The sequence below is a fragment of the Embiotoca jacksoni genome, unplaced genomic scaffold (genome assembly GCF_022577435.1).
Source record: "Embiotoca jacksoni isolate LCO1_2020_lvr unplaced genomic scaffold, fEmbJac1.0.p SCAF_13, whole genome shotgun sequence".
Taxonomy (NCBI): Eukaryota; Metazoa; Chordata; class Actinopteri; family Embiotocidae; genus Embiotoca; species Embiotoca jacksoni.
In genome coordinates this window covers 10,748,014-10,769,276 of record NW_027185263.1, presented here as the reverse complement: position 1 = coordinate 10,769,276, position 21,263 = coordinate 10,748,014, and the positions used below count along the sequence as shown (strand labels likewise).

The window sequence follows — 21,263 nt, the reverse complement described above, 5'->3', positions numbered from 1 at the left end:
AATCTTTCCCTGCTTGCCATGTATCCTCGGAGTTATGCATCAAAAAATCCTTGTAAGGTTTTGTTTTCCTCTTTCGTCACACATCAAGCTGTTTGTGAAAACAATATGCCAACATATCAAAGGGCATTCTTCAAAACTTATAGTGAGGTCTGAAGCACCATTTTTGATTTTTCCTTCTCCGTAGACTACTGATCTCCTCACAATTATCCATGAAAAGACATGTCAACATTTCAGATTTTTCCTTCTCCCTAGACTATTGATCTACTCACAATTATCCATGAAAAGAGAAGTCAAAAATATTCCATATTTTATACGTCATAATATGTTAAGGCAGGACAACATCATTGAGAAAAACAAGTGGCCGTGATCGTATAGTGGTTGTTACTCTGCGTTGTGGTCGCAGCAACCCCGTTTCGAATCCGGGTCACAGCAAGCTCTATCATTCATAATATCTTTCTGTTGCTTCTCTACGTGCTCCAGGCTCTACTTCATGTTACATGGCTTCATGCTGGCCAAGTCAACTACGTTGTCCCGCATGAGAACCCTTATTTTCAAATTTAAAGAGTCATTCCATCCTATTTTCAACAATTGTCCACCAATTTCCAGTCCATCCGTTACATTACCATGTTGTGAGACAAAGATTGTCATGTGTTTCACAGGGCTAGTGGTGCAATGGATAAAGCGTCTGACTACGGATCAGAAGATTCTAGGTTCGACTCCTTGCTAGCTCGTTGATCCTTTAACTTAGCTAAGAAAGTCAAAGCTGTCATTGCTCCAACTTAGTTTCTGACAATCTTTCCCTGCTTGCTGTGAATCCCAAGACAGTTATGCATTAAAAAAAATCCTTGTAAGGTTTTGTTTTCCTCTTTTGTCACACATCAGCAAGCTGTTTGTGAAAACAATATGCCAACATATCAAAGGGCATCCCCTGGCCTGCCCTTCAAAACTTATAGTGAGGTCTGAAGCACCATTTTGGATTTTTTTTTTTTTCTTCTCTGCAGACTATTGATCTCCTCACAATTATCCATGAAAAGAGAAGTCAAAAATATGCCATATTTTATACTTCATAATATGTCAAGGCAGGACAACATCATTGAGAAAAACAAGTGGCCGTGATCGTATAGTGTTTATTACTCTGCGTTGTGGTCGCAGCAACCCCGGTTCGAATCCGGGTCACAGCAAGATCTATCATTCATAATATCTTTATGTTGCTTCTCTACGTGCTCCAGTCTCTACTTCATGTTACATGGCTTCATGCTGGCCAAGTCAACTACGTTGTCCCGCATGAGAACCCTTATTTTCAAATTTAAAGAGTCATTCCATCCTATTTTCAACAATTGTCCAACAATTTCCAGTCCATCCGTTACATTGCCATGTTGTGAGACAAAGATTGTCATGTGTTTCACTGGGCTAGTGGCGCAATGGATAATGTGTCTGACTACGGATCAGAAGATTCTATGTTCGACTGCTGGCCAGCTTGATGATCTTTTAACTTAGCTAAGAAAGTCAAAGCTTTCATTGCTCTACCTTAGTTTCCGACAATCTTTCCCCGTTTGCTGTGTATCCTTGGAGTTATGCATCAAAAAAGCCTTGTAAGGTTTTGTTTTCCTCTATCGTCACACATCAAGCTGTTTGTGAAAACAATATTCCAACATATCAAAGGGCATTCTTCAAAACTTATAGTGAGGTCTGAAGCACCATTTTTGATTTTTCCTTCTCCGTAGACTACTGATCTCCTCACAATTATCCATGAAAAGACATGTCAACATTTCAGATTTTTCCTTCTCCCTCGACTATTGATCTCCTCACAATTATCATGAAAAGACATGTCAACATTTCAGATTTTTCCTTCTCCATAGACTATTGATCTCCTCACAATTATCCATGAAAAGAGAAGTGAAAAAATTCCATATTTTATACGTCATAATATGTTAAGGCAGGACAATATCATTGAGGAAAACAAGTGGCCGTGATCGTATAGTGGTTAGTACTCTGTGTTGTGGTCGCAGCAACCCCGGTTCGAATCCGGGTCACGGCAAGCTCCATCATTCATAATATCTTTATGTTGCTTCTCTACGTGCTCCAGGCTCTACTTCATGTTACATGGCTTCATGCTGGCCAAGTCAACTACGTTGTCCCGCATGAGAAGCCTTATTTTCAAATTTAAAGAGTCATTCCATCCTATTTTCAACAATTGTCCACCAATTTCCAGTCCATCCGTTACATTACCATGTTGTGAGACAAAGATTGACATGTGTTTCACAGGGCTAGTGGAGCAATGGATAAAGCGTCTGACTACTGATCAGAAGATTCTAGGTTCAACTCCTGGCCAGCTTGATCATGCTTTAACTTAGCTAAGAAAGTCTAAGCTTTCATTGCTCCACCTTAGTTTCCGACAATCTTTCCCTGCTTGCTGTGTATCCTCGGAGTTATGCATCAAAAAAGACTTGTAAGGTTTTATTTTCCTCTTTCGTCACACATCAAGCTGTTTGTGAAAACAATATTCCAACATATCAAAGGGCATTCTTCAAAACTTATAGTGAGGTCTGAAGCACCATTTTTGATTTTTCCTTCTCCGTAGACTACTGATCTCCTCACAATTATCCATGAAAAGACATGTCAACATTTCAGATTTTTCCTTCTCCATAGACTATTGATCTCCTCACAATTATCCATGAAAAGAGAAGTAAAAAATATGCCATATTTTATACTTCATAATATGTCAAGGCAGGACAACATCATTGAGAAAAATAAGTGGCCGTGATCGTATAGTGGTTATTACTCTGCGTTGTGGTTGCAGCAACCCCGGTTCGAATCCGGGTCACGGCAAGCTCTATCATTCATAACATCTTTCTGTTGCTTCTCTACGTGCTCCAGTCTCTACTTCATGTTACATGGCTTCGTGCTGGCCAAGTCAACTACGTTGTCCCGCATGAGAACCCTTATTTTCAAATTTAAAGAGTCATTCCATCCTATTTTCAACAATTGTCCACCAATTTCCAGTCCATCCGTTACATTGCCATGTTGTGAGACAAAGATTGTAACCTTGACATGTGCTTCACATGGCTAGTGGCGCAATGGCTGATGAGTCTGACTACGGATCAGAAGATTCGAGGTTCAACTAGCCTGGTGATCCTTTAACTTAGCTAAGAAAGTCAAAGCTTTCATTGCTCCACCTTAGTTTCCAACAATCTTTCCCTGCTTGCTGTGTATCCTCGGAGTTATGCATCAAAAAAACCTTGTAAGGTTTTGTTTTCCTCTATCGTCACACATCAGCAAGCTGTTTGTGAAAACAATATTCCAACATATCAAAGGGCATCCTTCAAAACTTATAGTGAGGTCTGAAGCACCATTTTGGATTTTTTTCTTCTCTGCAGACTATTGATCTCCTCACAATTATCCATGAAAAGAGAAGTCAAAAATATGCCATATTTTATACGTCATAATATGTCAAGGTAGGACAATGTCATCAAGGAAAACAAGTGGCTGTGATCGTATATAGGTTAGTACTCTGCGTTGTGGTAGCAGCAACCCTGGTTCAGATCCGGGTCAGGCCAACCTCTTTCAGTCTTTATGTTGCTTCTCTCCGTGCTCCAGTCTATACTTCATGTTATATGGCATCATGCTGGCCAAGTCAACTATGTTGTCCCGCATGAGAACCCTTATTTTCGAATTTAAAGAGTCATTCCATCCTATTTTCAACAATTGTCCACCAATTTCCACTCCATCCGTTACATTGCCATGTTGTCAGACAAAGATTGACATGTGCTTCACAGGGCCAGTGGAGCAATGGATAACGCGTCTGACTACAAATCAGAAGATTCTAGGTTCAACTCCTTGCTACCTCAATGATCCTTTAACTTAGCTCAGAAAGTCAAAGCTTTCATTGCTCCAACTTAGTTTCTGACAATCTTTCCCTGCTTGCTGCGTATCCCATGACAGTTATGCATCAAAAAAACCTTGTAAGATTTTGTTTTCCTCTTTCGTCACACATCAGCAAGCTGTTTGTGAAAACAATATGCCAACATATCAAAGAGAATCCTCTGGCTTGCCCTTAAAAACTTATAGTAAGGTCTGAAGCACCATTTTGGATTTTTCCTTCTCCATAGACTACTGATCTTATCACAATTATCCATGAAAAGAGAAGTCAAAAATATGCCATATTTTATACTTCATAATATGTCAAGGTAGGACAATGTCGTTGAGTAAAACAAGTGGCTGTGATCTTATAGTGGTTAGTACTCTGCGTTGTGGTTGCACCAACCCTGGTTCAAATCCGGGTCAAGGCAAGTGCTTTCTATCATTATATCTTCATGTTGCTTCTCTACGTCATGTTACATGGCTTCATGCTGGCCAAGTCAACTATGTTGTCCCGCATGAGAAGCCTTATTTTCAAATTTAAAGAGTCATTCCATCCTATTTTCAACAATTGTCCACCAATTTCCAGTCCATCTGTTACAATGTTATGTTGTGAACAAAGATTGTAACCTTGACAAGTGGTTCACAGGGCTGAACACAAGACCTGTAAACACGTTATCGTCTCAGCACTGAGAAAGCAGTGACGTCCACGTCATAGTTATGATTAAGTTCACTCCCACCTGCAGCCAGAGAGAACCAAGTCTTGCCGTGTGTCTCCACGACACACTGAGGGAGTGTCGCCCCTGGGTCAAAAGCTGCTCCAGCTACCTGCACTGGGCCTCTCCGCTCTACTTTGCCATTTTTGTGGTGATGGCCCAGTTCATGCTGGTGAACCTAGTGATGGCAGCCATCATCCAAGCAATGGAGGACACTCACAAGGTACGGGCGCTACAAACACATCCACCAGGAGAGCACTCACACATCTAGCCGTGCACTGATAGGAACAGCTGAGAAGCTTTTACACATCTGGATTTTAAACATATTTTTGCAGCCGCTTCCCATTTGGCTGCCTGGACAGAGTTTTGTCATTTGGTTGTAATTATGTGGAAAATGGAGACATGTCAGTTGTAACCTGATGCTTTCGCCAAACACACACATTAAATACAACAAGTACAGTTTCCACAAAGGAATAATAAAATACAGTTTAAATTGAGATTTTGTATAAAAACAATTCTTCTAAAAAAAAATTATAGAACAGAACTTGTTCTCTGTTTTTTCCATGATTAATACCCAATGAAACAAAAGCTCACAGGAACCTCCTTCTACTGCAGCTTATTGGACTGAGAACATGGAGGAAGAGATTTAAAGGGCTGTCTTTAGTCGAAACATGTTCAGGATCAAAATGAGTGATTCATGTTTACAGGAACAATGTCCTTGACCCTGAATCATCCACTGAATAAAATAGTTCCCATGAGTAGTCGCTGGATGATCTGCTGTACAGATGTTGTTCTTAGAAACAGATCCATCAGCCCTTTACTGTCAAAACCTGCTAATAATAGGAACTAAATAAAAACATGTTCTTAAAATACCTATGGAGCTGAATTTTTTGATACCTCAGAAAAAAACGCACTGCCTATCGCCTCCCCCAGGAGGAGATAGAGCAGTCTGAAACGTCAGTTTGAGCTCCAGCTGCCTGACACAGTAAAGACACCACTGAGATGATCCCCTTGTATTCAGTCCAACATATTACTGTACATAGTTGACATTTTTCTGTATGATTTATTTGAATTTTAAATGTGTTGCATTTTACAGTTTTTATTATTCGATTTATTGATTTAATTTTTAGTTTTCTTTAATGTTTCTACTTTATTGTTTTATTCCTCTTGTTTGTTTTACTCATTCATTAATTACCAATTATCACTTTGTGTTGTAATTTTTTTTTATATTTGGTTGAATATATCGAACAAACCTGATGACTGACTTGTTCCTTCTTTATTGGGTTGTTTTAATGTATCTTGAAGAAAATTGTACTTTCTTGATTATTGTTGTTCTGAATTTGTACCCTCATGGTTGAAATGTACTTATTATAAATCGCTTTGGATAAAAGCATCAGCTAAATGAAATGTAATGTAATGTAATGTAATATAAACACATATAATACAGTAGAACATGTCACAAGAAGTGAAGTGGGAACAAGGAGTCGAATGGTGGAGTCACTGTGCAATAGATGTTAGTTACAAACCACATTGTTAACATTTTGTAAATTTTCCAAAATTTGCAGCTTTGTTTCTCACTGGGGTGAAAACTTGAAATGGAGTTGTTGAACATCTCCAGAAGGTTCTGCAGCCATTTAGTGAGACAGAGACAGAGGAGCTCTGATGGGTGGAGACATTTACACAGGGAAGAAACTAAATACCTGACAGGCAGAAAGACTCAAACTAATGACTGCACTTAAAAAGCTAACTCACAAATTATTTTATATTGTTTCAGATCAGCTTTGGCTTTCATTTTTCTCTGATGGCCGGCAAACATATTGCAGGCCATATATATATATATATATATATAAAGGAAATCATTCACCAACCGTTCTTCTACTCAGACTGTTAGGTTCAGAACCGTAACATAGCGCTGATAGGATAAGAATCAAACCCACAGTCAGACAAAAACAAAGCTTGGCACCAAATCTGAGTTTTACTTGCAGCAAGGGAAGTCCGTGCAGGGTCTTAGAGTTGTAAGCTCTTCACCTGGCATCAGCCAACTCCGAATCAGACTTCCCTCTTTGCTCCTTTTATTGTATACATGGGGTTACAAAACATCACGTGATTACATTCCTATAAGTATGTGCACATGTTGTATAACTTGAGTGCATAGGGGTTCAATGCTCTTCATACCTTATGGGTATGTTTTCTTTTAACCTATGTGCTCTACTAAATTAAAGCCAGTTCCTCCTCCTCCGGGATGATGTGTGCTGTCAGAAAGGAATTCGTTATCTATGCATGTAGTAGTGACCTTTCAACTGCTACCTACATAGACCAAAGGAAACTTTTGCACACATGGTAGTACTTAATTTACACACTGACAATGAGCTACTGTTTTTCCTAACATTCCCTCCTGTTTGTCATTTTGTAAATTCCTTAGATCATTGTGACATCAACATAACATCACTTGTTTTCACATTTTCAATGTATGCATCATTTTAGACCTTGGAATCATTTCACTCATTTTCAGGGGGATCTCGTTCATATTGCTGTAGGAGCATATAATTAAAGAATGTGTTTGCCACCATCTTCTGCATCATCATCCGTAGACAAGGAATAACACAACTTATGAGTACACAGAATATTATCAACACCACGAGTACAGGCATGAATATCTTCAGTAACATATGCCACCATGGGCCTGTAGTCAACCAGGAATATATATCCCAGCTCCCTATGCCAAGGTGGTCTTTGGTCATAACAGATTGCATTTGTTTCAGGACATTCATGGCTTTGGATATGTTGGTGTTAACCTCGTCAGGGATGTATGTACAACATGTAGTTCCTATTTTCACACAGACACCTCCCTCAGATGCAGTCAGGAGGTCCAATACCATCCTGTTCTGGAGCACCATGAGGCGGAGTGCCTTGATTTCTCGGTTTTGGCCTTCATTTACTTTTATAGACGCATTTGCCCACACTTGGAATCTATAGTCAACAGTCTCCAAGCGTAGCATCACTTTACCTACCCCTAACTGTGGGAAGAAAGCTAGGATTACTTTTGATGCGTCAGTCCAGAGTTTATGTTCTTTTGGTACGTCAGTTCCCCATATACCGTCATGAGGCTTAATTCCATTCTCAGTCATCCACTGGTCAGTTGATCGTTTACGACGAACATTATTTACTGAGGTTTGTTCTTTGTCTACAATGAACGTGTGGTCTGTTACAAATATTGGGGTACATACTCCAATCCAATTAACAGGTAAGGTAATATATGCATTAGTGCCACACAGCCACCAGCCTCCTTGTACTAAATAAGTACCATTGGATGGCCTTTTCTGGTGCACAGGTGCCCCTTGCCAGTCGCCATAATACGTATGTTGACATTGTTTGCTGGAATTTCCTAAGAAGACGGTGCCCTTTGTTTGCTCAAAACACAGGGGAAATTTCGGGTTATCTTTCAGGAATACCTTCTGAGGAACAACAGGGCCTGTACTAGTACGGTTAAAATTCACCCAGAACATGGTGTCACATGTCCCATTCTTAAGTCCAGTGAACTCAAGCCATCCGGACTCACCTTCCTTTACCAGGGTGACATTGATGATTATGTCTTCATGTTGGTACCCCACCCCAGCGAAACTGGAAAAGCATTTAGCTTCTGTCCAGTTCATAGGTTTTGCATGTAAGGTCACTTGTGTAGATGAGTGTGGCATGTGGGAACATACGAAACAATCACTTTTATTATACGACCTGACGAGGGCCTTTACATAGCTGTACCACATGTTGGTATCCCACGAATGTTTTGGGTTTTCGTCCATCCATGTCCATTTGTCTGGTTGCTGATCGGTCCATCTTTTCCTTCTTATCGTGCCTTCGTCATCTTGGCGGAGTGACAGGAGGCAGAGTCCTGTAAAAGTTGTTACCACAAGGGGGAGGACCCACCTGCATGTCATTGTTGACAGGATACTATGGGCGCGGATCAGTTGTTTTCTTCACTGGGTTGAGACCAGGGAGCCTAGAGCTACACCCACCCTTTGTAACCAGACTTCCACCGTTACCCGCTGTTGGCAGCAGTCAAGGGGGTCACTCTCTTGCAGTGGCTCAAATGTATCCAGGTGCCTCTCTCCGCGATCTTTATGGCCGTTGGTGTGGTCAGGAGGACTTGGTATGGTCCAGTCCAGCGGGGGTTGGACCAACACTTCCTTTTGATGACCTTTATCAGCACCCAATCACCGGCTTTGACTGGATTTTCCTGTGGGGACACAACGTGGTCTGGCAGATTATTTGCACTCATTATTTCTTTTCCTTTCATCATTTTACACATCCAATCAGTTAATGTGTTTTCTTCTTGTTCTTTTTCTTCATCGTCATAAAATAATGGTAATTTGAACGGTCTACCATTTACTATTTCAAATGGAGTTAGTCCATTTTCAGTTGGGGTTATTCTCATGTACATTTTTACCAGATCTATACATTCTGGCCAGGTTCTTCCTGTTTGCTCCATAGTTTTTCGTAGCCTTAATTTCACCGTACCGTTTGCTCTTTCCACTAACCCTGCACTTTGTGGATGGTACGAGCAGTGATTTTTTAATGTTATTCCTAAGTGTTGCGCTAGGTATGTTATCACATCATTTACAAAGTGTGAGCCATTATCACTGTATATTATTCTAGGAATGCCATGCTGTGGGATGATGTTTTTGCATATAGCTTTAGCTACTGTTATAGCATCTGCCTTTCTGCTTGGGATAATCTCCACCCATTTGGAGAATGGGCATATCAGAACCAAACAATATTGGAAGTTATTATTTTTATTTAATTCAATAAAATCCATGTGTATTATTTCAAACGGGTGTTCAGCTCTCAGGAATACACCGCGTTTTGGTCTGACGTTTCCTTGGGAGTTATGTTTACAGCAGATTAAGCATGATCTACAAAAAAATTTTTGAGTATGAATTGAATCCTATTGTATAGAAATGTTGATGTATCCCTTCAACCATCCCTCCTGTTGAGACATGGCAAGGCCCATGACTCAAAATGGCTGCTGTTTTGTATAGGTTTCGTGGTAGTACAGGTTTGTTGTTTATGTGATATATGCCGTTTTGTATTTGTGCTCCATTTTTTAACCATAGCTGTTTTTCTGTTGTTGGTGAATTCGCTTGCATATCTATTAAAATTTCATTAGATATTGGTTCGATTTCCTCGTTTGGTTTCTGATGGACTATGGTGTATATGCCATATTGTCCTGTTGCTGCTTCTTTGGCTGTTTTATCGGCAAATGCATTGCCTTTGCTTACTCTGTCCGTTTTCTTTGTATGCGCTGCACATTTGCATACTGCGATTCTTTTTGGTAACAGGACTGCTTTAAGGAGTTCTTTTAATAAGTCCGCATGCTCGACAGGTTTTCCTGTGGATGTGGTCATTCCTCTCCGTGACCATTGGGCTGCGAATAAATGTAGTGTAGAAAATGCATATTGACTATCAGTATATATAGTGACGCTCTGATCTTGTGCTATTTTGCATGCTTCTGTTAAGGCTATAACTTCAGCCGCCTGGGCTGAGAGGTTCGAGGCTAATTTTTTCGCCTGTGCAATCTCTTTGTCTGTGACCACAGCGAATCCTGTTTGTGTTTTTCCATCTGGTGACTTTGAGCTTGAACCATCAACATACAATGTCATACCTTCTATTAGGGGTATGTCGGTTAAGTCTGGTCTGGGTTTGCACATTTGTTCTGTCAAGGCTTTACAGTTGTGTGGTGTACCATCTTCTGGCGTGGGCATGAGTGTGGATGGATTTAATGTGGTGCATCGCTTCAGAGTTATGTGTGGCTGTGAAAGCAGTAACGATATTATAGCAAGATGTCTTGCTGGTGATAAGAATGTCATTTTAGTTTGTGTCATCAGAACATCCACCTCGTGTGTGACTAGCAGTGTCAATTGGTGAAACAACACCACTTCCGCGGAGCACTGTACGGCTTGTGCTGCTGCGCATACTGCTCTTACACACGGGGGTAGTGCACACGCCACTGGGTCCAATCTTTTAGAGTAGAAAGCTACTGGCTTCATTTTTCCTCCATATTCTTGTGTCAGTACTGATGTCATAAACGGACCTTTGCAGTCCACTGTTTGTGTGAAAGGTTTATCATAGTCCGGTAGTCCCAGAACCGTGGTACTGGTTAATGCTTGTTTAAGGGCTACTAATGCTGTTTCTCCTTCCAGTGACCATTTAATCTTTTCAGAGAGGTTCATTGGACTTGCATAGATGAGATCTAGCAGGGGTTGAGTCTGCTCTGCGTAGTTTGGGATCCATAATCTACAGTAGTTACATAACCCTAGGAATTGCATCATTTGTCGTTTAGTTTGTGGTTTTGGTGTCTGCGTTATAGCTTGTTTCCTTTCTTCTTGTATGCGTCTTCCGTCACCACTGACCACATGACCTAAAAAGGTCACTTCCTCTTGCACCCACTGTAGTTTAGACAGTGATGCCTTATTTCCTGTTTGAGCGAGGTGTTTCAGCAATGCTATGGACGTGTGTATGCAGTGTTCCTTGGTGTCTGCTGCAATCAATATGTCATCGACATACACTATCACCTGTGAATGTTCAGGTGTAGGGAAATCTGCCAAGCAGTTCTGTATTGCCATTGAAAATATAGTGGGGCTATCACAGTACCCTTGTGGGAGCCTGGTGTACGTATATTTTCTTCCTTCTATTGTAAATCCGAACCACCCCTGTGAATCTTTGTCCACTGGGATAGAGAAAAATGCGTTGCTTAGATCTACTACCGTAAACACCTTTTTATCTGCTTTCAACTGATTCAATAATGTGTGTGGGTCCGGTACACATGGGGCCATACTCTCAACAGCTTCATTGACCACTCTTAAATCTTGAATCATCCTCCAATTGTCTGAGTCTGCCTTTCTAACTGGAAAAATAGGTGTATTACATGTAGCTTCGGGGGCTTCTATTAAGATTCCTGCTCTTATCATGTCTTTTATTACTGGTTTGATGCCTTTTTCGGCATCCGGTTTTAATGGGTATTGACGCACTCTTGGCCTATAATTTGTTTTGGCTTTAATTTTTACCGGTTTTACTGTAGTCATTAATCCTACATCTGTTTTCCCTTTTGACCAGAATGACGATGGGACTTGCGTCAATTCAGGATAGTTCTTTAGATCAGTTATATATCATTCAACTACATCGTCCTCATACGCGGACAGATGTACATGGGGTGACACAGCTACAACCCAGCTCAACACTTTCCTGTACATCGTCCCAGTTTCATTTACTTCCCACCCTTTTTCCGCTCTTTCCCAGGTCTGGGTTCTTTCTCCTTTGGTTATAAATGGGCCTATCTCTTTCCATTCAAACTTTTTAGGTTTGGTAATAGAGACGTGTGGTACGATTCCATAGTTTATGTATAGTTCTTGTGCTGGTTTTGACAACACGACGCTACACCCTGTTTTTCCCTTCCCATCAGTGTACATTGCTTTGAGTGTGATTCTCTGAGGTCCTAATTTTTGAACTTTCTCATTGTATGGTAGGTCTGGCCCTGGGGTGTGCTTGAACCTCAGTGTCACGTGCATCTGGTCTGCGTGTTGTTCTTGATACTGGCCTGTTTGTTTTTTCCTTGCAAACTTTAGGAGTTGTTCTCCAGTGTGAGTAGGGTCTGGTTGAGGCATGTCGAGGGACCAGTAGTAACAAGGTTCGCTATGATTCTGCACCACTAGTGTGTCGACAGCCTCCCCTTTCCCCACTGCGACCATTCCTTTAGAGGTAGGAACTATAGATATTTTCATAGCTAAGAGTAAGTCTCTCCCTAACAGGTTGACTGGACACTCAGGACAGATTACCACTGAACTTCGGGTTTCCTCTCCTGATTGTGAGTCTCGTATCCATACCGGTTTGGACGTGCGATGACAGTTAAGCTGTCCATTTGCGGATTTCACAAAAATCCGTCCATTTGATGGTGTTAAACCAGGTACGTGTTGTTTTAAAACTGTTTTGTCTGCACCTGAATCACATAAAAATGTGATGGGTTTTCCGTTTACTTCTAATTCTCTTGTGGGTTTTTCATGATCTCCCGAGAAATGTAATAATACTTCAGTAAGATCTAGTATGGGTGTCTCGTCCACACTACCTTGATCCTTTCCTCCCTTTTCCTTCTCTAGTCATTTATTGCGAAATGGGTTGTGTGGGGGTGACTGCTCGTATTCTTCGTCATGTTGGTCAGAGTTGTCTTCTGCTCTGCAGTCTCGTGCATAGTGCCCTTTTTTTCCACACCTCCAACAGCTGTCATCCCTGCCTCCGGGGTAGCGCAGTGGAGCCCATCCTCCTCTGCCTCTGCCTCTCCCCCTTCCTCCACGCCCCCTGCCTCTGGGCGGGCCGAGGAAAAAGACTTGTGATGGTTCCTCATAGTGTAATAAGTATGTGGCTGCTGTTTCTGCCGTCCTTTTCTTTTTCTTTTTTATAATACTTTGGGCGTGTTGAGCCCAGTTCATACACGGGACGAGTCCGTCTGTCGGGTGGTTAACATTGTGTTTTTTGATAAAGTCAGCTATGCTCTGGTGGAGGCCTGACATCAGAGCCTGTTTTAGTTGTTGTTGATATGGGCCATCTGGATTACCGTCGTCGTGTAGTCCACTGTTCTGTCTGAACACTCCCTCCAGTCTTGTCCTGTACTCATGTACGTCCTCTCCTTCTTTTTGTCTACATTGTGCTATTTTAGCGTAGTCTGGTCTCCGTCGGAATACTTCGGTCATGCTGTCATACACGGGTTGTATCTGGGCATTTAGTTCTGCTGTACCGTAGCCTAGGACGTTACCATCCGCTGCTTTCCCTGTGTACACTCTTCTTACTCTATTCCAATTATATGTGAGACATCTTTTAAACGTTTGTTCTACTTCTATGCCATTTAGGCGGTAGGAGTCTCTTAACTGTTTATGTCTCTCTATCCATCCCTCCACATCAGTGACATAGTCTCCTAAGCTTTTACATGCTTCCGCACATTCGCTCTCCGTCCATGGTCTGTATACGTCAATAGTTCGTTCTTGGTCACCGTTTATGCCGAAATGAGGGTTAGCCACCGCCATTAGGGGGTATGTTTCAGTGTTATATTTTGGTGGGGGGTCGGGTCCTGTGCCACAGCCTTCACATTCGTTGTTTTTTTTTTCGTTATGCCGTATTTTTCTTTATAGGCTGTCAACACTGGATACGTGCCAGTTGCCCTAGCTGTCTGACTTCTAGTTCTTATGGGACTAGTTAGTCTAGCTGCAGTCGGGCCTATTTCGTTTATCACTTTTTGTTCCTCTTCTTCTTCTTGTTGTCTCTGGCGCTCCTCTTCTGCGTCTAATCTTTCCAACGCTCTAACTGCTCTCTCTGCTTCTTCCCTCCGCTGTCTATGTATATCAGACGGGGGTCCTGTCTCTTCATCCTGATTTACGACTGCCGTGGCTTGCAGTGTAGTACGCTTATCTCTCCCTGCTTCTTTCCTTTTTTTTACTTGCTCTAACCATTTTCTAGCTACACCTAACCGTTCTTCCTTTCGCCGCTTGTTTTTCCCTGTCTTTCCTGACACATTCAGTATCAATCCTTCTACTACTTTCTTACATTGCCCTTCCATTAATCTTCCGTCAAACTCAAACTTTTTCTTCCAGTTGTCTAGGAATCTGGTGCTGCCTGGATATGCCCGTTCCATAAACTTGGAGTCTCCCTCTAAGGCAGGCTTACTGTTTTCACTCCCCATTATGTTAATATTCTTTGTGTCCTTTACAGACTACGTGTCTTTTTCAGGACCTATTTTCCTTAATCCACTACTATGTGTACTTTAACAGACCACAGGATTACGTTTACACCGTTAGGTTTCCTCCTGTGCTGTTGTTTCCACTAGTGGCATTCACACACACACACACACACACACACACACACACATTCACTCGAGCTCTCTGTTAACCTCCCTTACGGCGGAGTGACCTAATTGACCTCCCTTACGGCGGAGTTACCTACCGAATTGACCTCCCTTACGGCGGAGTTACCTAATTTACCTCCCTTACGGCGGAGTTACCTAATTTCGCATTCACGGTTATAGAGCCGTACTCTTTCCTTACTTTGGCGTTGTTTCTGTCTCCCTGGGTGATTCAGGATCCCGTCAATCGTCGTCCACCGAGGGGAGTTCAGACATTAAAGCACCGGCCTGGCCACGAATTCACGCCCCAGGTCTTTTTGCAGGCATCCTAGATGTCCTGGCTGTCGACAGACTCCGGTGTGTCCTCTCCCTCCTCACTGGGCGGCGATATCTTGGGATCCGGCTCGAAGGACCAAGTTGTATGTTAGGTTCAGAACCGTAACATAGCGCTGATAGGATAAGAATCAAACCCACAGTCAGACAAAAACAAAGCTTGGCACCAAATCTGAGTTTTACTTGCAGCAAGGGAAGTCCGTGCAGGGTCTTAGAGTTGTAAGCTCTTCACCTGGCATCAGCCAACTCCGAATCAGACTTCCCTCTTTGCTCCTTTTATTGTATACATGGGGTTACAAAACATCACGTGATTACATTCCTATAAGTATGTGCACATGTTGTATAACTTGAGTGCATAGGGGTTCAATGCTCTTCATACCTTATGGGTATGTTTTCTTTTAACCTATGTGCTCTACTAAATTAAAGCCAGTTCCTCCTCCTCCGGGATGATGTGTGCTGTCAGAAAGGAATTCGTTATCTATGCATGTAGTAGTGACCTTTCAACTGCTACCTACATAGACCAAAGGAAACTTTTGCACACATGGTAGTACTTAATTTACACACTGACAATGAGCTACTGTTTTTCCTAACACAGACATTTCCCAGTATTTTCATATTTGGGATTTATAGTACTGGTTTGGTCCCTCTGACTGATAAATGATTATATATGACATCATTAGACTATTAATACGGAAGCATCCATGTGTACGCAGCATCTGCTGCAATTGGAGCTGGCTTTAAATTTCTTTATAACCAGCTGTACTGCACAGATGATACCCAACCATCCCATGTTTTATTTTGTAGGTTCTTCAGATGATGTCTAATAACCGTGGTAAATATGAAGTTGTTTCATCTTTCCTACAAAAAGTTAGAGGGGGATACAAATTCTATCAGGCTGTATTTTCAGATTAAATTTAAAAAAAAAAATTAAAAATACATGACGATAGAACATCACCATAATCAATTTCAGCAACCCCGGTTTGAATCCAGGTCACAGCAAGCTCTTTCAGTCACAATATCTTTATGTTGCTTCTCTACGTGCTCCAGGCTTTACCTCATGTTACATGGCTTCATGCTGGCCAAGTCAACTATGTTGTCCCGCATGAGAACCCTTATTTTCAAATTTAAAGAGTCATTCCATCCTATTTTCATCAGTTGTCCACCAATTTCCAGACCATCTGTTACACTGCCATGTTGTGAGACAAAGATTGTTACCTTAAGTGTTTAATGGTGCTAGTGGTGGAACTGATGAAGCATCTCTCTACAGATCAGAATATTCTAGGTTTAACTCCTGGCTAGCTCAATGATCATTAAACTTAACTAAGAAAGTCATTGCTTTAATTTAGATTCTTATAATCCTTCCCTGCTTGCTGTATATCCCAAGACAATTATGCATAAAAAAAAAAACTGTATGAAATTTCACAAATGTCCAATTGACAGCCCATTGACCTTCCATTTTTAATGGACCATTATGTAACACAAATGCTATCATAAAATTTCAGATTTTATTAGATGGTTTCCTGGCTCAGTACCTGGCACAAAGCCAAGGCTTTGGCTGATTGAGAAAAATTGTGCAATGCAGTAAAACAATGGTATATGCCATGATGGTTTGAAAGCTTTATATAATCTCCTCTCTTGCAAATGATACCGATTTAATGTGTGCAGTAATTTAGAGACAACATGACTTGGAGGATGAAGCACAGTCTGAAAGAAATTAGTTGGCATAACCAATGGAAAGGAGTTCATATTTTACATCTGAGCTCATTGCAAAATCATAGAGTCTCACCTAATGCTGTCCCATACAAACTCATCAATTCCCATTCAACCACACATCCACTCCACACACAAAACTAAAGCTTCTGGCACTCGGAGCACAGCAGGCTAATGCTCTGGCAGCTATTCCTCAAATAAATCACAAAATCACACCCACACATCAGTCGAGGGCATTTCCTGCGGAATGAGCATGAGGGCATCAGCAGTATTGCTAGCCACTGTCACCTCATGACCGAGAGGACAGGGGGAGACACAGAGTTATGGAGAGAGAGAGAGAGAGAGAGAGAGAGAGAGAGAGACAACCCGTCGCAGTCAGACAGTTGAAACAATGAGGGTGATGGAGGGATAAACACTGTTGACATCATTGTTCCAGAAAGATCAGCCTGTTGGCAGAGTCCCTATGCAAGTGTGCATGGGAGGTCAGGAAGGGGCGGAGGGTGCAGAGGATGCAAACAGAGACAGAGCCTGGATGGGATGGGAGGAAAAGGCCTATAAATTCAGCGGAGGAGAGGACAGAAGCACCCAACTCAAACCAGGTCAGACCAAGAGTCAGCTTCCCACACAGCCATTGATTTTTCAACTCTTCACCATGGATATTCCCATCCAGTATCCCTGGTACCGCCGGGCCTTCCCAAATCGATTCTCTGACCTCTCCCTAGGAGAACCTCTGACTGATTGGCCACTAATCTGGCCCTTCTCCTGGTCCTTCCCCTGGATGCGCCCTTCGTTCATGCGCTGGTTCAACTGGCCTGACAATGGACACGGTGAGGTAAAGTATAATTCTCTTCTGAAAATAATCAAACCAACTTCTATTAAATACCCTCAAGTTGACTGCTAATCAGAACTTCTAATACTACTTCAGTCGCCTCATAATCACAAATAAAATTGGTGAAGAAAATGAATATTCTGCAGTTTACACAATCTTGTGATAGACCATTGAGTCAATTAAGAAGAACAGAAATATTTCGTTTGTGAAATGTGTATACATTATTTTACAGTATTGAGTCAAAAGTACCATTGAAGAATATTGTCTTGCACAAATGCCACAAGTGTTTGTATAAAAGTGAAAGTGTGAGTCTTGCACTGAGATGACAATAACAAGCTATTGTGTGTTTTTATGCTCAGCTCAAACATTTCTCAGTAGTGCTCCTAACAGCTGTGCTGTCTTTGTAGATGCGCATTGAAAAGGATCGCTATGTCATATATCTGGATGTGAAGCATTTCGCCCCTGATGAGCTGTCTGTCAGTGTTAGTGACGAGTGCATCACAATACACGCCAAGCATGAAGACAGACAGGTCAGAGAGACTGTAGAAATCTTCTGAAATATCAAACGACACTGACCTGGTGACACTTCACTGATATACCGACTAATTCTGTTTTCAGGATGACCACGGCTTCGTGTCGAGGGAGTTTCTGAGGAAATACAGGCTCCCCTCTGGCGTGTCAGTGGCCGAGGTCACCTCCAATCTGTCATTTGATGGTGTGCTGACAATTACGGCACCTCGGTCATCTCCTGGCCCAGAGCGCAGTATTCCTATTTCCTGTGAAGATGGAACACCGAAACAGAAAATGTAGAGCGCCCCTGACACTGTTTGACTATTAACCCCAAGTGCTACCTGTTCTTAGATTTAACCTTTTTCAGTTATGTCGGCAGTTGAGTAAACATATAGGTCAGGCATACTTGTCTAGATGTCTAAAAGTGCAAATGCCTTCTAATAAACCAGTATCTAACTCCTAACTCACTGTTACTCTGATGTCTCAGCAAGACAGCGGTGTTTCAAAATGTTGAGCCCATGTAACAGAGTCTATTTGACAGCGCATATGATTTGCAGGATATTGAGCTCCTGAGAGTTGATTTCCCGAATCACAAGAATCACTTTTTAAACTCCACCTCTCGTTTACTGAAGCATCAGCATAATTGAAGAGTGGAAATGTAAAGGCTTCTCAAAATTGTCCACTGAAGATAATGACAGATTGAAATTGTTAAACAGAGACTGTATCTAATGTACACAGAGTACTAAGTGGGTAGGAATAAGGCAGATGCCATCTGTGCTCCATTTATTCTGTGAAAATAGCATTGGTTTCTGTATGTGTGAGGAGGAGGTTCTCTGGAGGCATATACGGTCATTTTTGGTTTTTTCACAAAAATAAAAAGCCACCAAAGGACTTGGGACCAGGTGTGTGCGCTGTTGACAGGAAGAGAGAGGGGTGAATGAGCAGGAGGAACAGTAGAGGACAAGGAGAGGAACGGATGTGTTTGAGACAGACTGGGCTCCTTTTCCATGGGGGGAGCGTGACCTCTGAGCTGCTAAGGATAGTGTGTGTGAATGTATGTGAAAGTGAGTGCATTTGTCCTTGTAGATGCAAGAATTACAGCTCTGTTATATTGGCAACAGTCAGCTGCTGTATTAACACAGGCAATGACAAATAGAATAAATGCTGAAACTGAATTTTTTAAAAATGTTTGTGGTGTTTTGTTTTCAAAATAACTTCACATATAACATACAACATACAACACATTTGGAGAGAAGCTGATGAACCAAGCTAACGTCTTATTTAACTAAAATCAATTATTCTCACAAATTTCAATAATATTGGGGAACAAAAATGCATTCTTTCAGAATTTTTTAAATTTCAAACTTTTCTTTTTTAAATTGTAATTTTTTTTCTTTCAGAATTTTTTGTGATTTATTAAAAATTTTTAAAGGTACAAGATTGAATGATTTCAGGCACAAGTCACCACTAATATAATTTCATTTTCTGCTTCATTGCTGCATTTTAAAAATATATTTTTACTCATAATCCTAATTTTTTGGAACTCAAAATCAATATCAAAATCAATTAAAAAAAGAAGTAGTTGTAGTAGAGAAAAAACAGGAACAGTTGATATTTTTCTCTTGAAATGAATTAATACTTTTTAATATTGGCAAAACAAATATAAACAGAAAGATGGAGTATTACAGAGACTGTAGACTGAAGCTTATCAATCAATAAAACTGACAGAAGGAGTTGGTGAGCAGCAGTGATTGTTTCTTTTGTTTATGGAAAATGTATTTAGTCAACAATCCTTTGCCGTGTAGAGCTGTTTCCCATGCCTCCGTAAAGTGGAGTATATCAGGTACTTTCATTTACATACTCTGTCGACAATGCGCGTCACATGAAGATCATATGATAACGAAAAAAAAGTTGTCTTGTAATAGTTGACGAGAAAGTTCTTCTGTTTCTTGGTAAAGGTGACATCAGTAACAGTAGAAGTCCCATTTCTGAAAAGAAAAAAAGAGGTTGAATTAGGAAAAGGCATTACATAATTCATAAACGTGTGTGTGCATGTGTGTTCACCTACAGTAGTTTTGACTTCAGAGCTGGCTGGCATGAGAGGGTGTGTCTCCTCCACTACGCTGCTGGGAAAGTGGCCAATACGAGCTTCCTGTTGTCCATAATAGGAGTCCTGTACCTGCAAACAGACAATAGAGATGAGTTATTGATGGCAGGATTTTTTTTTTTTGTCATTTCTCCTTGACATTTTTATTTCAAAGCAATAAATAATATCCCATAAATATGTTATGTTTACTTACGCTGCCAGCCCAGAAGAGATTCCCTCTGTCCTTTAGTATTGCATAGACATAGACAAGCTGCCCCTGTCTGAGGGGGATGAACCTGCAGTCTCCAGGGTAGTAGTCCTGCAGTGCACGAGCTATCAAGATAGGATCTGTGCAGGAATGTAGCAGGAGACTGATGTGAGTTGAGGAAGAAAAGGTGACATCATATGGAGAACTTTTGTTTCTCATGTTTGTTGTATTTGTATGCAAATGGAAGAGCATGTATGAATCAGTATGTGTATTATCATTTCAACTCTACCTACAGTTATATAATATGATCAGATCACAGTTAACTTCTAACCAAAGCAGACACATGCAGGAAAAAGACGGGTTTTTTTTCTACTTACAGCTGCATTCAGAGTCAGCGCAGAGTTTCTTGTCAGCCAGTTTATGCATCTGCCTTCCAGCTTCCAAGGTTGGCAGCAAAAGCCAGAGTGTAAGAGCAAACCACAGTTTGCAAGCCATGTCAATATGTGAATGCACCTAATGATTAAAATATCTTTTGTAGGGTCCTGCTTATAGCTTTTTATTCTCTTTTGTCTGCTTACAGACTCGGAGTCGGAGGTTCAGCAATCCCCTTTTCTACTCTCCCTACCCCCTTCCTTATAAGTGAACACACACAGAGCTCCTTTCAAACCCTTCAAGCAGGTAAACATGATGGGGGATGAGGGGGAGGATAGGAAGGAGGAGGAGGAGAAGGAGGAGGAGGAGGAGGAGGACCCAATTAGACAGACCCCTGTTTGTGTCCTGAACTGTTTCCATCTCTCACCCTGTGTCACCCCCGCTCACAAAGCGGGGCCATCAACTTTGTTGCAGTGAATTCCTGAGTTAATCTGTATTTCCCTCTCCTTGTTCAGTCAACCACAAAGATGTCTGAGCTGCATCTATGTCACCACTCTGTTCACATCTTCTGTCTCTTCCACCCTCTCTTTACCTTTTTCAAAACCCAGGAGGAGGTGGAGCCACCGGCTGTATTTACATGTATGTTTCCACTGCCAAGGAAACCAGCTGAGCCTCTCTTGCGCAAACACACTCACCAAACAGGAAGAATGTACCTGTTGATGTGGTAAGTTGGCTGGGAACTGTCAGGTAAGACAGACTTC

The 21,263-nt window shown here is 41.4% G+C and overlaps 2 protein-coding genes and 2 non-coding genes across 4 annotated transcripts; 3 read left to right on the top strand and 1 right to left on the bottom strand.

Moving 5' to 3' along the window:
- The first annotated feature begins 1,966 nt into the window (after positions 1 to 1,966).
- Positions 1,967 to 2,038, top strand: trnah-gug (transfer RNA histidin (anticodon GUG)). Its single transcript has one exon. It is a non-coding gene; the product is annotated as a tRNA-His (tRNA).
- A 719-nt stretch (positions 2,039 to 2,757) lies between these two features.
- On the top strand, positions 2,758 to 2,829 carry trnah-gug (transfer RNA histidin (anticodon GUG)). The gene has a single exon. It is a non-coding gene; the product is annotated as a tRNA-His (tRNA).
- A 10,397-nt stretch (positions 2,830 to 13,226) lies between these two features.
- LOC138196418 (alpha-crystallin B chain-like) lies at positions 13,227 to 19,011 on the top strand. Its single transcript, XM_069146422.1, has 4 exons — positions 13,227 to 13,236; positions 16,934 to 17,329; positions 17,734 to 17,856; positions 17,945 to 19,011. Exons 2-4 carry the CDS (start codon positions 16,961 to 16,963, stop codon positions 18,134 to 18,136), a joined length of 684 nt encoding a protein of 227 aa, XP_069002523.1. The 5' UTR covers positions 13,227 to 13,236; positions 16,934 to 16,960; the 3' UTR covers positions 18,137 to 19,011.
- Positions 19,012 to 19,371: 360 nt separating this feature from the next.
- Positions 19,372 to 20,799, bottom strand: mia (MIA SH3 domain containing). Its single transcript, XM_069146421.1, has 4 exons — positions 20,508 to 20,799; positions 20,137 to 20,270; positions 19,905 to 20,015; positions 19,372 to 19,824 (listed from the first exon to the last, which is right to left on the bottom strand). Exons 1-4 carry the CDS (start codon positions 20,623 to 20,625, stop codon positions 19,801 to 19,803), a joined length of 387 nt encoding a protein of 128 aa, XP_069002522.1. The 5' UTR covers positions 20,626 to 20,799; the 3' UTR covers positions 19,372 to 19,800.
- Between the last annotated feature and the right edge of the window lie 464 nt (positions 20,800 to 21,263).

Excerpts from the sequence above, each read along its gene's own strand:
- mia (XM_069146421.1), bottom strand. The coding sequence starts at position 20,625 with ATGGCTTGCAAACTGTGGTTTGCTCTTACACTCTGGCTTTTGCTGCCA. Across the intron at positions 20,271-20,507 it reads CGCTGACTCTGAATGCAGCT|ATCCTATCTTGATAGCTCGT; the intron begins GTAAGTAGAAAA and ends ATTCCTGCACAG. Across the intron at positions 19,825-19,904 it reads GCTCTGAAGTCAAAACTACT|AAATGGGACTTCTACTGTTA; the intron begins GTAGGTGAACAC and ends TTTTCTTTTCAG.
- LOC138196418 (XM_069146422.1), top strand. The coding sequence starts at position 16,961 with ATGCAAGTGTGCATGGGAGGTCAGGAAGGGGCGGAGGGTGCAGAGGAT. Across the intron at positions 17,330-17,733 it reads CTGACAATGGACACGGTGAG|ATGCGCATTGAAAAGGATCG; the intron begins GTAAAGTATAAT and ends CTGTCTTTGTAG. Across the intron at positions 17,857-17,944 it reads CCAAGCATGAAGACAGACAG|GATGACCACGGCTTCGTGTC; the intron begins GTCAGAGAGACT and ends TTCTGTTTTCAG.